The sequence below is a fragment of the Pituophis catenifer genome, unplaced genomic scaffold (genome assembly GCF_029215685.1).
Source record: "Pituophis catenifer annectens isolate HBS135680 unplaced genomic scaffold, rPitCat1.0.hap2 SCAF_12, whole genome shotgun sequence".
In the NCBI taxonomy this organism is placed as follows: Eukaryota; Metazoa; Chordata; class Lepidosauria; order Squamata; family Colubridae; genus Pituophis; species Pituophis catenifer.
This window is the reverse complement of record NW_027256892.1, coordinates 356,548-370,534: the sequence shown is the minus strand read 5'-3', so window position 1 is coordinate 370,534 and position 13,987 is coordinate 356,548. Positions and strand designations below refer to the sequence as shown.

The window sequence follows — 13,987 nt, the reverse complement described above, 5'->3', positions numbered from 1 at the left end:
GTTTACCTGAGTGGAGAATTGTCATTCTGGTGGATTCTGCCAGGGGTACTTTTCAGGCTTTACTAAGGCTAACATAGCACTGGAGAAGGTAGGTGTCCCATTAGAGCTGCCATGAATATTATGCATTCACGGGTAGGCCTCTCCAAAGGTCCCTGTTGTTTGATGCTGGATTAAATCCTCTACAGCAGCCAGCTGAATCTCAAACATATGGGGAAGCTCTGTTGAGGCTGATGTGGGTAGTTAAAATGGATGTGGCCTGCTGCCAGCTGGCCCAGATCACAATGCTCCTGGCTTCTATTGGCAAGCAAATTTGCCGGTGGGGAGGAGGGGGGTATTTAGTTAAGGAACGGCTCAAATCGGGAGAAATGAGAAGGAACAGGCTGGTCTGAAAAACCCAGAAATGTAAACGCTGAAGAAAGTGAGATAGGCGTTTCGTTGATTGTAATTGAGGGGTGTCCGATTTGGGGATAACAACTCAAGTTCAAAAACCAATACTAGAAGATATATGAGCCGGTGTGCTATCATACTTCGAACCCTGAATTTATACCAGATTATCAGATTATCCCCATTTAGCAAATCCTTTGACACTTTTGTTTTTTCCATCCAAACTGTTCTAGCAGTTGAAAGGAATAAGGGGAGAATAATAATAAGCCGCCATTCCTTGGTGACTTGGAGAAGGTTAGCCAACCGAAATAGGGAGCAGTGAAAACACAAGGCAGGAATTTAGGCCTGACTCCGTCCTGTGTACTATGCAAACAACAAGTCCATTAATGTGACTCTTCCACATACCTATGATAGTCCTTCACGGCTTAAAAAGGGAGAGTGCGAATTATCTTCTCAAAGGCTCCATCCATCTAAACCCTTGCAGACAATTCTCATTCATCAAGAGTTCTTCGAGCATACAACGGTTTGCATGAGGGGAGGGGAAATTGTAGCCCCCAAAGCAATTTCTTTTCTGCTTTCACCAGTTACGTCACTGAAATTAAGCAGATGTTATCATCCAAAAAAAAAAAATCAGTTGTGCCATTTTCTGCTGGTTTCCGAAATGTTTTTTTTTAAAAAAAAAACATCTCAGCAGGGACCACCTCCTTCAAGTCAATAGTGTGTAACCCTCTGGCTTTGTCAACCGTCCTTAGTCAGATCTCTGGGGTGTCTCTCTAGTCCTATCCAGATGTTTTGTCTTGTGAAAACAATGCTGGTTCTGCATTTCCAGAAGATCTTAATGAGCCAAGGAGCTTATAGGCGAGGAGGCCATCCTTTCAGTAGCCCCACCCTTAACCATTGGAAGCTGACTTAGCGCTCTGAATCGGACCCAAAGTAAATCATGAACACAGAGCTAAGGGAGTTACATGTTCATAATGATTAATTCCAGTTAGGAGCATTATAGGACCTCTTTGAAATTTCTGGATGTATTTCAGAGGGAGCTCCACGTGGAGCCACTTCTAATAATTCAGTCATGATAAAGCAACGCCATGCGTCACCGCAGCCACCTCTGTTTTTGGCTAGAAACGGGTGGAGTTGGCACGAATTAAGCCAAAGGAAACCTATAGCCCCCAGCAGTCAGCAAAGCATTCTTGTTTCCCAGTCGAGCAATTCAGAACTTCTAAAAAACGTTGAGTCATTAGTGAAACTACTTCTCGTTTCGCTATTCGGTATTTTCCTAATCGGGAGTGATTTTTATCTTGCCTGCTTTCGATGTAATATTTTCGACAGTACAATCCGAACCCTTACAGCTTCTCTTAAGATGGAATGGAAATTCTTTCTTTGCCCTGTTAGGAATAAAATTGGTACTTAACGTAGAAAGATGACTCAGTCAGACTCTCTGTCTGTCTAATTCTCCAAGATCTTCAGTAAAGATCTTTTGCATCATTTCTTCCCTGGTACTTCTACCTGAAGATGCTGAGAATTACACCTGAGATTTGTTTAATATCCAGAACTTTGATACTGAACTACAGTCTTGCTACCAGCATTGATGGCCTGAGCTGTTTGTGATAACCTTGATGCAAAGTTGTTGTATCTCTTGTGGCACCCAAGTTGGCCAAGGAAAATTAGTTGGATTTTGGGAACTCGGCAAAGAAGATCACCATTTTCCAGCTCTGGTTACTAGTGGTGTATTTTAGTGAAATTGTTTTTGATGCAAATAGACCAACCAACTAAAGCTCAGTTTGATACAAATTTCTAAAAAGAGTGTGAAAGTAGTTTATAGTTGTTGCTAAGGCAAATTGCTATAGTTGTACAAGATGGGAGATTGAAAAGGAATTGCAGACGACGGACAAGAGCTAAATCCCAGATTTGGGTACTCGAGAAAACAATGATAAGGCATCTTTTGCAAGGTTCATACCTCCAAAGTTTTAGCCACCTTTCCTGCTGATACTTCCCCATCTTAAATACAGGTACTATTTAAGACTTAAAACCACAATTAAGCCCCAAAGGATTGTCACACACCTCCATCCTGCCCTGTAATATTACCTAAGCTGCTTTCTCCGATTAACACACTCAGTGGATTAAACTGTTCACTCTTCCTTTTTGTTCTTTCCCGCTGTAGTTGGTATTGTAGCCCTTCTTTTTTTAAAAAAAGTTTTTTATTTTAAACACATTAAAACAAACACAAAACAAACAACACATAAATACGTATCATTTTTCCGTTGTTTACAGCTCTTTTAAGGTGATCCTTTCTTATTATTTACATATATTCTAACTTTATCTTAATCTACTTAAATAATCTAATTTCCTATTATGTCGACTTCTCTTTCCTTTGATCTTCAGCACATTCAAGCAATATTATCACAAAAATAAACAATAAGGTATTATTTCAATTCCCCCTTTTTTCCTTTATTCCTTTTTTTTTCATTTTTCCTTTTCTCCCACCAATCATACCATCTGCACCATACTCTATAGTAATCTGTGTCCTCTCTTTCCTTAAGTTCCTTTGTGAGCTTGTCCATCTCTGCACATTCGAGGATTTTTTTAATTAGATCCTCTTCTGTTGGTGGACATTCCTTCTTCCAGTTTTGCGCATATATTATGCGAGCTGCTGTTAATATAGGTAGTGTTAAATACTGTATTTCTTTTGTATAATTTTCTATTGGAATCCCTAGTAGAAATTGCTCTGGCTCTCCCTTTACTGGTTTCTATATTATCTCTTCTAAAAGTTTTTTAACTTTGGCCCAAAATTGTTTTGCCACTGGACAAGTCCACCAGAGATTATAGTATGTTCCATAGTTATTCTTGCATTTCCAACATTTCGGTGAATTACCAGGGAACATCTTTGCTATTCTTGTAGCCCTTTCTAATTTGGCTCCCATCAGTGCCGGAGAAACTGGAAAAATTCGAGTGCCCTCTTCTGGTCAGGAGCTGGCTTTGTCTGAGAGATCCAGAAGGATGACTTTTGGACTATATGTTGCCCCATCAGGCCATCAGATAGGTCCACCCGAGGCTTCAGGGCAAGGATTAACAAGGATGAGTTAACCATCCAAGAATGTGTCCCTGCCCCCACCCCCACACACACCCTTTCAGGAAATGAGTTGTGTATGGGCTACACATTTAATTTTAGCACTATTCAGGAGCCAAATCTGGAATACTCCCTAGCGCAAGTGGCTGCCTTTGTTCCGATAATACTATCTAATGTAGCTTGCTTCAAAGACCTTCGCACATTTTCTTCTGGTGAGGTAACGCAGGTCTTCTAAAGTCTGTGGAAATGGATGGAGAAGAAGACTGACTGTGGTTGACTTTGTGGTGTTGGGATGGGGTCAGGGGTGAAATCCAGCAGGTTCTAACAGGTTCTGGAGAACCGGTAGCGGAAATTTTGAGTAGTTCGGAGAACCGGCAAATGCCACCTCTGGCTGGCCCCAGAGTGGGGTGGGGTGGGAATAGAAATTTTGCAATATTCTTCCCCTCCCACGCCCAACAAGCCATGCCCGCAGAACCAGTAGGGAAAAATTTTGGATTTCACCCCTGGATGGGGTCCCTACTACCGTTAACTATCTTTGCACAGTAGTTAGCAGTCGTCGTGGTGTAGATAACCCTTCTATCAGTTGGCATTCTACAGGGAGGGAACTGGGAATGAAATAAGAGCATTCCAAGTCTCTACACAAAGATGTAGTCAGGTATGTCTGGCATGACAACCTTCCTTATCTGCTTGATTGCATTTGGCTTTGAAATTAGAATCAGAATAGAGCTGGAAGGGACCTTGGAGGTCTTCTAGTCCAGCCTCCTGCTCAAGCAAGAGATCCTATACCAGGGGTTAGCAACCTGCGGCTCTGGAGCCGCATGTGGCTCTTTCACCCCTCTGCTGCAGCTCCCCGTCCCTCAAAATATGCATCACAACCGCCAATGTGCGACACTCGCCGGCATGTGATTTATTGAGCTTTTCAACCCCCGACAGACCAACCATGAACCAAGAAAAGAAAAGTTTCAGAAGAAAACAGAACATTTAATTCAATTACATATGCTAGTTTTGTGACCACTCAAGAAATAGTCAGGCACCAGAAGGGTTTTGTGGTTCCCAGTGTTTTCTTTTCTGTGGGAAATGGATCCAAATGGCTCTTTGAGTGTTTAAGGTTGCAGATCCCTGTCCTATATCATTTCAGACAAGTGACTGTCCAGTCTCTTCTTTAAAAACCTCCAACCTTTGAAGGCAAAGCTATCCTACTGGTTAATTGTCCTCACGGTTAGGAAGTTTCTCCTTCATTCCAGGTTGCTTCTCTCCTTGATTAGTTCCCATCCATTGTTTCTTGTCCTGCCCTCAGGGGCTTTGGAAAATAATATTTTTTTTTTAATTTGATTTATATGCCGCCCTTCTCCGGAGACTCAGGGCGGCTTACAATGCGCTAAGCAATAGCCTTCATACTTTTGTATATTTATACAAAGTCAGCTTATTGCCCCCACAAACTGGGTCCTCATTTAACCTACCTTAGAAAGGATGGAAGGCTGAGTCAATCTTGAGCCTGGTAAGATTCGAACCTGCAGAAATTGCAGGCAGCTGTGTTAATAACAGGGTGCATTAAACCACTGTTCTACCAAGGCTTGACCTCCTCTTCTTTGTGGCAGCCCCTCAAATATTGCAATATTGCTATCATGTCCCCTCTTGTCCTTTTTTTCTCTAGAGTAGCCAGACCCAAATCCTCCAACCGTTTTTAATATGTTTTAGCCTCCAGGCCTTTAATCATCTTAATTGCTCTTCTTTGCAATTAATGTTAAAATCCTGTAAAGATTGATGGTAGGAGTTGTACAGAATTCTCAAGATTTTTCCCTTTGGCTAGTCTTAATAAATTATCGATAATAAGCCATGATAAGTCGATATCTTTAGTACCTCTCTTTCTCAGATACATGCATTTAAAAATGTTTAACAGCTTTTAAAACAGTATTGATGAGGATTCTCACTTCTGGTTTGTGATAAAAGTTGAAAAGAGGTTTCTTTCCGTCTTTAGTTTCGTGTCCACCCAAAGAAAACCAACAACAACCCAACAACTATTCTACTCACAATAGAAAGCTTGCATTCTGTTCCGCAGGACAGATTTTGGCTTATCAGGGGATTACGGGATTAAGGGTGAAGTGGTTCTGTGAGGAACATTTAGACTTGATAGAACTTGACCATCTCTGTTGATGTGCCTACGTAACAGTTATAAGGATGGAGAAAATCCAGGGATATTAGATATGCAGGTTGGCCTCTTGAGACTTGCAGAGTTTTGTAAAAACATATTTCTAGCTTCCGTGGCTGGTTGAGAGAGATTTATTTGAAAGATTGCTGACAAGGCTTACTGAAATCTTCACAGCCAGTTGGTCAGATTGCATTCCTGTGGTTATGGGAGGGTGAGATATTTTACCCCCTATCCCTTTTAACGGTCCCGTTTTCCTTCCTTCCTTCCGGTGTGGTTATTTATCTAACTTCGCCCATCGTTTGTTTAGGCTGCCAAATCTTGCCTTTTCTTGATGCAGAATTTGGATTGCTTGGTTAAACTCAGCCTTAAGTATCTTTCGTTTTTTAATTAGGATCTAAGACAGGGATGGCAAACTTAGGGCTTACCTGTCAAAGGTGACACATCATGACATTTTGGGTGACACTCCAGCATTTATCAACACCCGAAGCCAAGTGCTTGTAGTTCAGGTGGCCTAGATATGGGGGAGATAGAGAATTGTTTCTCTTTTGTCCATGTGTGTGTGTATGTGTGAGTGAGTGAGTGAGTGAGTGAGTGAGTGAGTGAGTGAGTGAGAGACACAGAGAGAAAGAGAGAGAGAGAGACAGAGAGAGACAGAGACAGAGACAGAGAGAGAGACACACAGAGAAAGACAGATAGAGAGAGACAGAGAGACAGAGACAGAAACACACACAGAGAGAAAGAGAGACAGAGAGACAGAGACAGAGAGAGACACAGAGAGAGAGACAGAGAGACACAGAGAGACACAGAGAAAGAGAGACAGAGATAGAGACACAGACCCAGAGAGAGAGAGAGAAAGAGAGACACAGAAACACAGAGAGAGAGAGAAAGAGAAAGAGAGAGACACAGAGAGACACAGAGAGACAGAGAGAGAGAGAGACACAGAGACAGAGATAGAAACACAGAGAAAGAGAGAGAGAGAGACAGAGAGACACAGAGAGAGAGAGAGAGAGAGAGAGAGAGACAGACAGACAGACAGAGAGACAGACAGAGAGACAGACAGAGAGAGAGAGACACACAGAGAGAGACAGACAGAGATAGAGAGAGACACAGAGAGACACAGAGAGAGAAAGAAAGAGAGACACAGAAACACAGAGAGAGAGACAGACAGAGAAAGAGAATTCTGAACCAAACCCTAAAGGTTCACTATCGTTGCTCTAGGTCCTACCTAGGAGAATGTGGGTTGTGAGATTATTGTATATTTTTGTAGGACAGACTGCTGAAATGCACAGGGATCAGTCTGTCTTTTAGCCTCACGCCTATGTTACTAGAATTTATCACCATTTGTTTTAGCATCCCTCCTAAAAAGACAAACAGCTTGGTCCCTGGAGGTTGAATAATGAAAGTTTGCAAAACTGAATACCTGTAATTGGGGAGCTTCTATGCTGTAGCAAATTGAGCAACTGTGAGTTCCAAGTCCTGCTTTAGGCATGAAAGCCAGCCTAATCCACCTCACAGGGTTGTTGTTGTTGTTGTGGGGAAAAGAGGAGGGAGAAAGAGAGTTAGGTTTGTTCACTGCCTTGAGTTATTTGTAAAATAACAAAGGTGATATATATATATATGGAGAGATATATGGAGAGAGATGGAAGATGAGGGTTGGGGGATGGAGGATGGATGGAGTCGATAGGATAAAGTTGATAGGATAGATGGATGGATAGATAGATGGACAAACAGACAGACAGACAGATATCGGTAGGTAGATACCGGTAGGTAGGTAGGTAGGTAGATTGAAAGAAGATAGATAGATAGATAGATAGATAGATAGATAGATAGATAGATAGATACCGGTAGGTAGGTAGGTAGGTAGGTAGGTAGATTGAAAGAAGATAGATAGATAGATAGATAGATAGATAGATAGATAGATAGATAGAGGTAGGTAAGATAGATAGATAGATAGATAGATAGATAGATAGATAGATAGATAGATAGAGGTAGGTAAGATAGATAGATAGATAGATAGATAGATAGATAGATAGATAGAGGTAGGTAGGTAAGATAGATGATAGATAGATAGATAGATAGATAGATAGATAGATAGATAGATGATAGATAGATAGATAGATAGATAGATAGATAGATAGAGGTAGGTAAGATAGATAGATAGATAGATAGATAGATAGATAGATAGATAGATAGATAGATATAGGTAAGATAGATAGATAGATAGATAGATAGATAGAGGTAGGTAAGATAGATAGATAGATAGATAGATAGATAGATAGATAGATAGATAGATGTAGGTTGGTAAGATAGATGATAGATAGATAGATAGATAGATAGATAGATAGATAGATAGATAGATAGATAGATATACACACAGGCACATACACATATAATATCAGTTTAGTTCTATCTGTTATAAAAAGTTATATTTGCAAGATATTTTGTGATTGATAGTGGCAGTCACCTTTGTTAGCCATCTTAGTGGCCTTTTCTACGTAATGTCATCCTACTGTCTCTTTTCCACTACATCAGATGCCAGAACAAAGGAGCTTCACCCATTCCAGAGAGTCTCCCGTGACAGTGCTGCCTCCCTTAAACGGCTCTCCATCTCCTGGTAGATACTCCTTCTCCAACCCTTGGGAGATCAGGAAGGACCAAGAAAGAAGTCCATCTTCCTATAACCGCAGTTACAGGTAACTTTGGCCACTTAATGGACTTCATGACTGGCTGGAGAATTCTGGGAGTTGAAGTCCACCAGTCTTTTTTTTTTTTTTTGATTTTTTTTTTTATTTTATGTTTATAACATAAAACATAACTTTTTAGAGCAAAAGTTTGATCCGGTATAAAATAAATACAGATTCCAAATTTCATCCATTACATCTTAAAGAAGGAAAAAAGAAGAAAAAATAAATAAAAAGGAAAAAAAAAGTTCTAAACCCAATTTTTCCATTCAATCTAACATCTTCTTCTAACATTTAACATTCTATTAAATATCACCCTAAATCTTAAATTCCAAATCTAAACAGCTTTTTATAATATTCATTTGTCATTTTAACAATCAGTATTTCATATATTTCCCTTACTTCAAAGACCCAAATTCAATCAGTATTTCTTCAAAATTGCATCTAAAAATCAACACAAAGTATTTTACTCCTCTCTTACATTTCAAAATCAATTCACTTTAAAATTTACTTCTAAGATATCTCCTTCACTCCTCCTAGGTTTATTTTTAACTGGATTACAGTTTGGTAAGCTGATTTCCTGGGATGCTTCCCTCCACTCCTAACCTTATTTAATGGCTGGATCACAGTTTAGTTTTAACTGCTCTCCAATATTTTCTCCTCCGCTCCTCCTAGTCTTAAAGTTGCCAAGTTTGGACACTTTCAACCCAGGAGATCCTTGTTCAAAATATAGTATGCTATGGCTTGTTTTCTCCGAGCAAGTTTTTTCTCTCTTGCCATATAAGAAATGATGCTGGTTTAGCATTGAATGGCCATAACAATTAGTTAAGATATGTATGGGATTGACATTTAGATTCTACCCTGTTTCCCCCAAAATAAGACATCCCCCTGATAATAAGCCCAATCGGGCTTTTGAGCGCATGGCAATAAGGCCAAGCGCTTATTTCAGGGTTCAAAAAAATATAAGACAGGGTTCTTATTTTTGGGGAAACACGGTATCTGTAGATCAGTGGTGAAATGTAAAATTTGTTACTACTGGTTCTGTGGGCATGGCTTGGTGGTGGTGGGGGTAATGTGACTGGGTGGGCGTGGCCAACTTTTTTTTTTTAACTTTTAAAAGGATTTTTTCTACAATCTCTTCGGCTGAAGAGGTTGCAGAAAAAAATGCTTTTAAAAGTAAAAAAAAAAAGCCTCTGATGATCGTGCGGCTCAGCTGGGCATGGGGGGGGTGGGGGCGCAGGGATTTTTGCTACCGATTCTCCGAACCACCCGCCTCCATCACTACTGGATCGGGTGATCCGGTCCGAACCGGGAGCACTTCACCCCTTCTGTAGATGTTCCAACACTTTGTACTTTGCAGCAGTGAGGCTTTAAAAAAAAAGAGAGAAGACTTAAATTGCCTTTCCAAGTTTCCGTGGAGGAGTGGGGAGAAATATAAATGGATGAATTATTTTAACTAAATTTTTTCCCCCAACAGTATCTTTTTAATGGTGTGCCAGAGGAGAGAATAAGTTCAGGGAGGTGGAGAGAAACAAAGGTGGAAGATCTTCCCGTTTACCAGCTTTCAAATTAGTACTGAAGTCAGAGCAAGTTGTGAGGAGATGCAGTTGGGGATCAGTTGCATCTGGGTCTGATTTAGCTCCTTGGAGTCAAACCACTGATTTATTTCGTTTGATTGTCTGGTCTGATTGTAGTCAGCCTTCTAAAGTCTTAGGGAGAATCTCATCGTTCTGATGGTTAGTGGCAGGAATTCTGGCTCCGTTACTAACTCTGGACCTCAAAAGCAACCAGGAGTGAAGGTGTGTACACAGAGAGAGGGGGGGAGGGTAGAGAGAGAGGAGGGAGAGTGAAGAGAGGGGGAGAGAGAGGAGGGAGGGGGAGAGAGAGAGAGAAGAGAGGGAAAGAGGAGGGGAGGGGGAGATAGAAGAGAGGAAGGGAAGGAGGGAGGGAGAGACGAGGAGGGAGGGAGAGAGAGAGAGGAGAGGACGGGAAGGAGGGAGGGAGAGAGGAGAGGGGAGGAGAGGAGGAAGGGAGAGAGAGAAGAGAGGAAGGGAAGGAGGGAGGGAGAGAGGAGAGGAGGGAGAGAGAGAGAAGAGGAAGGAGGGAGGGAGTGAAGAGAGAAGAGAGAAAGCAGTGAGAGGGAGGGAGGGAAGGAGGGGGAGAGGAGGGGGAGAGGAGGGAGGGAGAGAGCAGAGGGGGAGAGAGGGAGTGAAGAGAAGAGGGGGAGGGGAGGGGAAGAGAGAAGAGGGAAAGGAGGGAGGGAGTGAAGAGAGAAGAGACAAAGCAGTGAGAGGGAGGGAGAGAAGGGAGGGAGGAGGAGAGGGAGGGAGGGAGAGAGGAGAGGGAGGGAAGAAGGGGAGAGGAGAGGGAGAGGAGGGAGGGAAAGAGAGGAGAGGGGGAGAGGAGAGAGGGAGTGAAGAGAGAAGAGAGGGAGGGGAAGAGAGAGAAGAGGGAAAGGAGGGAGGGAGTGAAGAGAGAAGAGAGAAAGCAGTGAGAGGGAGGGAGAGAAGGGAGGGAGGAGGAGAGGGAGGGAGGGAGAGAGGAGAGGGAGGGAAGAAGGGGAGAGGAGAGGGAGAGGAGGGAGGGAGAGAGAGGAGAGGGGGAGAGGAGAGAGGGAGTGAAGAGAGAAGAGAGGGAGGGGGAGAGAGAGAAGAGGGAAAGAGGAGGGAGGGAGTGAAGAGAAGAGAGAAAGCAGTGAGAGGGAGGGAGAGAAGAGAGGGAGGGAGGGAGACAGAGAGGAGAGGGGTAGAGGAGAGAGGGAGTGAAGAGAGAAGAGAAGGGAGGGAGGGAGAGAGAGAAGAGAGAGAGAAAGAGGAGGAAAGCATTTTGATCACCTGACTACTAGGATGCTGCGATGGTAGTGTGTGTGTGTATGTGTGAAGACTAGTTGTGAGTCACGTTTTCCAGTGCCGTTGTAACTTCCAACAGTCACTAAGCAAATGTTTGTAAGTTGAGGAAATATCTGTATACATATGTATGTGAACGGGTACTGTATTACTTTCTTCCTGGTGCTGGAAAGCCAGGATTCTTTGAAAGAAAAGGAATTGCTTCACGGGAGTTCAGAAAATAATCGATTTGTAACAGCCCTTCTATGAATGATGCTAAGTGGTCAACCGGAAATCTAGAAAATTGTCTTGAGGATGCCGAAGCCACGAGAGGCTATTTTTAGGCCTTTTGGTATCAGGAAAGTATAGCCGTCATACCAGGAAGGTGAAAACACCTGTCCCCAGGCAAAGTCCACAAAGGAATGTAGGCATGGCCCCTGACCTCCCAAATTCGGTCCCTCCCATTTCTTTGTCCCTTGGCAACAAGGTAGACCTGACTTAGAACTTAGAATAACTTTGTCACTTTAAATGTACACTAATCGGCATACATTAAAATGAAATTTCGTCGCGTACAGCTCTCAAAGGGTCTCCGATGTACACCACACAAAAATATAGCTTATGTATTACAATATTGTGTAATATTTATTACAAAATAATTTTTTTATTTATTTTATTTAGATTTATATGCCGCCCTTCTCCGGAGACTCAGGGCGGCTTACAATGTGCTCAGCAATAGCCTTCATCCTTTCGTATATTTATACAAAGTCAGCTTATTGCCCCCCACAAACTAGGTCCTCAATTTACCTACCTTAGAAAGGATGGAAGGCTGAGTCAACCTTGAGCCTGGCGAGATTCGAACCTGCAGTAATTGCAGGCAGCTGGTCTTAATAACAGCTTAATAACAGGGTGCCTTAGACCACTGTACTACCAAGGCTCTTTCCCCATTTATTAGCCAGTAGATTGAAGAGACTATGTTAGCCAGAAGTAGCTCAATCGAAGTAGCTCTATTTTGATCCGAATTATCCAATAAATGAGTGGTGCAGTGGCTTAGAGGTGGAGCTCTCGCCTCACAATCGGGAGGCTGTGAGTTCGATCCCAGGTAGTGCCAGATGTTTCTCTCTCTGGGCACAATGAGTAAATATCAGCTGCGAACTCTGCATTGGCAACAGGAAGGGCATCCGGCCAGTAAACCCTCAGCCTCCATTCAGTTGCCCTGACTCCACCCTGATGCAAGGGATTATGGGGTCATTAAAAGAGAATAATAATAATAATAATAATAATAATAATAATAATAATAATAATAACAACAACAACAACAACAACAACAACAACAACAACAACAACAACAACAAAATAAATAAATAATGCACATACCCACATATATTATATGACACAGAGAAACACCACAGTCTAGTTTGGATGTATACATGTACATGGCGAGAAAAATGAATCTTGTGAGTTTACCAGATGGATGGCCTAGGGCAGGGGTCGGCAACCCGCAGCTCCGGAGCCGCATGTGGCTCTTTCATCCCTCTGCTGCAGTTCCCTGTCGCCAATCAGCTTCACACTTGATAGGGCTTTTGGTTCGGACAGGTAGAGGAAAAAGGACGCCGCGCTAGGAGGAGACTCTATGGTGGGGGAACCGGACTTCCGGTCAGCAGAGGAAAAAAGACACCACGCTAAGAGACTCTATGATGGGGAAACCGGACTTCTGGTCGGCTCCAGAATTGAACAGGGGGCTTCCGGTTAGGACCTTTGTGACTCGAGTGTTTAAGGTTGCCGACCCGTGAAAGATGTTACAGAATCTGGTAGTCCTGCTAGAAATACTTCAAAACCTAGAGAGTAGGAATCTAATCTTTTTGGAGGGTGCCGGGTTAGGGGAAGCCTGTCTGACCCCGTTTATTAGCCAGTAAATTGAAGAGACTATGTTAGCCAGAAGTAGCTCAATCCAAGTAGCTCTATTTTGATCCGAATTATCCAAGTCACCACTTTCATCTTTGCACTGCCAAACCACACGCCCTTCCTTTGTGTGTGTTTTCGGCTCCTTCCTTATTGATAAAAGGAAGGGCATGTGTGTCTTTCCCTTTTTTTATTATTGATACACAAGTCTCTTCAAGAAGCAGCATAAAAAGCTATTGACAAGGATTTGGGCGTGACTGCCTTGAACTAAATCTATGAACGTAGTCATTGTCAGAGAGAGTGGAGTTTGTACACTGATGTACCATATTTTTCGGACTATAAGACACACTTTTTTGTCTCCCAAAAGGGTGCGAAAATGTCTGTGCGTCTTATAGACTGAATATTGCCGAAGCCCCGCTCACCTGCCAGTCATTTTTTTTGCCCGCCACACACCCTTTTTTCAGGCCTTTTTTTGACCTATTTTTGAGGCTTTTTTCGGCCTGTGTTCGGGGCTTTTTTGGCCTGTTTTTGAGGCTCTTTTTTGGCCTGTTTTTTTGGAAAAAACAGGCCAAAAAAAGCCTCGAAAACAGGCCAAAAAAAGCCCCCAAAACGGCTCCAAAAAGCCTCGGAAACAGGCTGAAAAAAGCCCTGAATATGGGCCAAAAACGCCCCCAAAATGGGCCGAAAAAAGCCTTGAAAATGGGCCAAAAAAGCCTTGAAATGGGCCAAAAAAGCCTTGAAAACGGGCCAAAAAAGCCTTGAAAACGGGCCCAAAAAAGTCCCAAAAATGGCTCCAAAAAGCCTCGGAAACAGGCTTAAAAAAGCCCTAAAAATGGGCCAAAAACGCCCCCAAAATGGGCCAAAAAAGCCTTGAAATGGGCCGAAAAAAGCCTTGAAAATGGGCCAAAAAAGCCTTGAAATGGGCCAAAAAAAGCCTTGAAAACGGGCCAAAAAATGCCTTGAAAACGGGCCAAAAAAAGCC

At 42.5% G+C, this 13,987-nt stretch overlaps 1 protein-coding gene across 1 annotated transcript in view; it reads left to right on the top strand.

The window, feature by feature from the left end:
• The window catches only part of PDLIM2 (PDZ and LIM domain 2), an 86,442-nt gene that overhangs the window by 57,241 nt on the left and 15,214 nt on the right, over window positions 1-13,987 (top strand). The window contains exon 7 of the mRNA XM_070952503.1: window positions 8,133-8,293. Coding sequence (XP_070808604.1) covers window positions 8,133-8,293 — 161 coding nt within the window. The remainder of the gene's footprint in view (window positions 1-8,132; window positions 8,294-13,987) is intronic.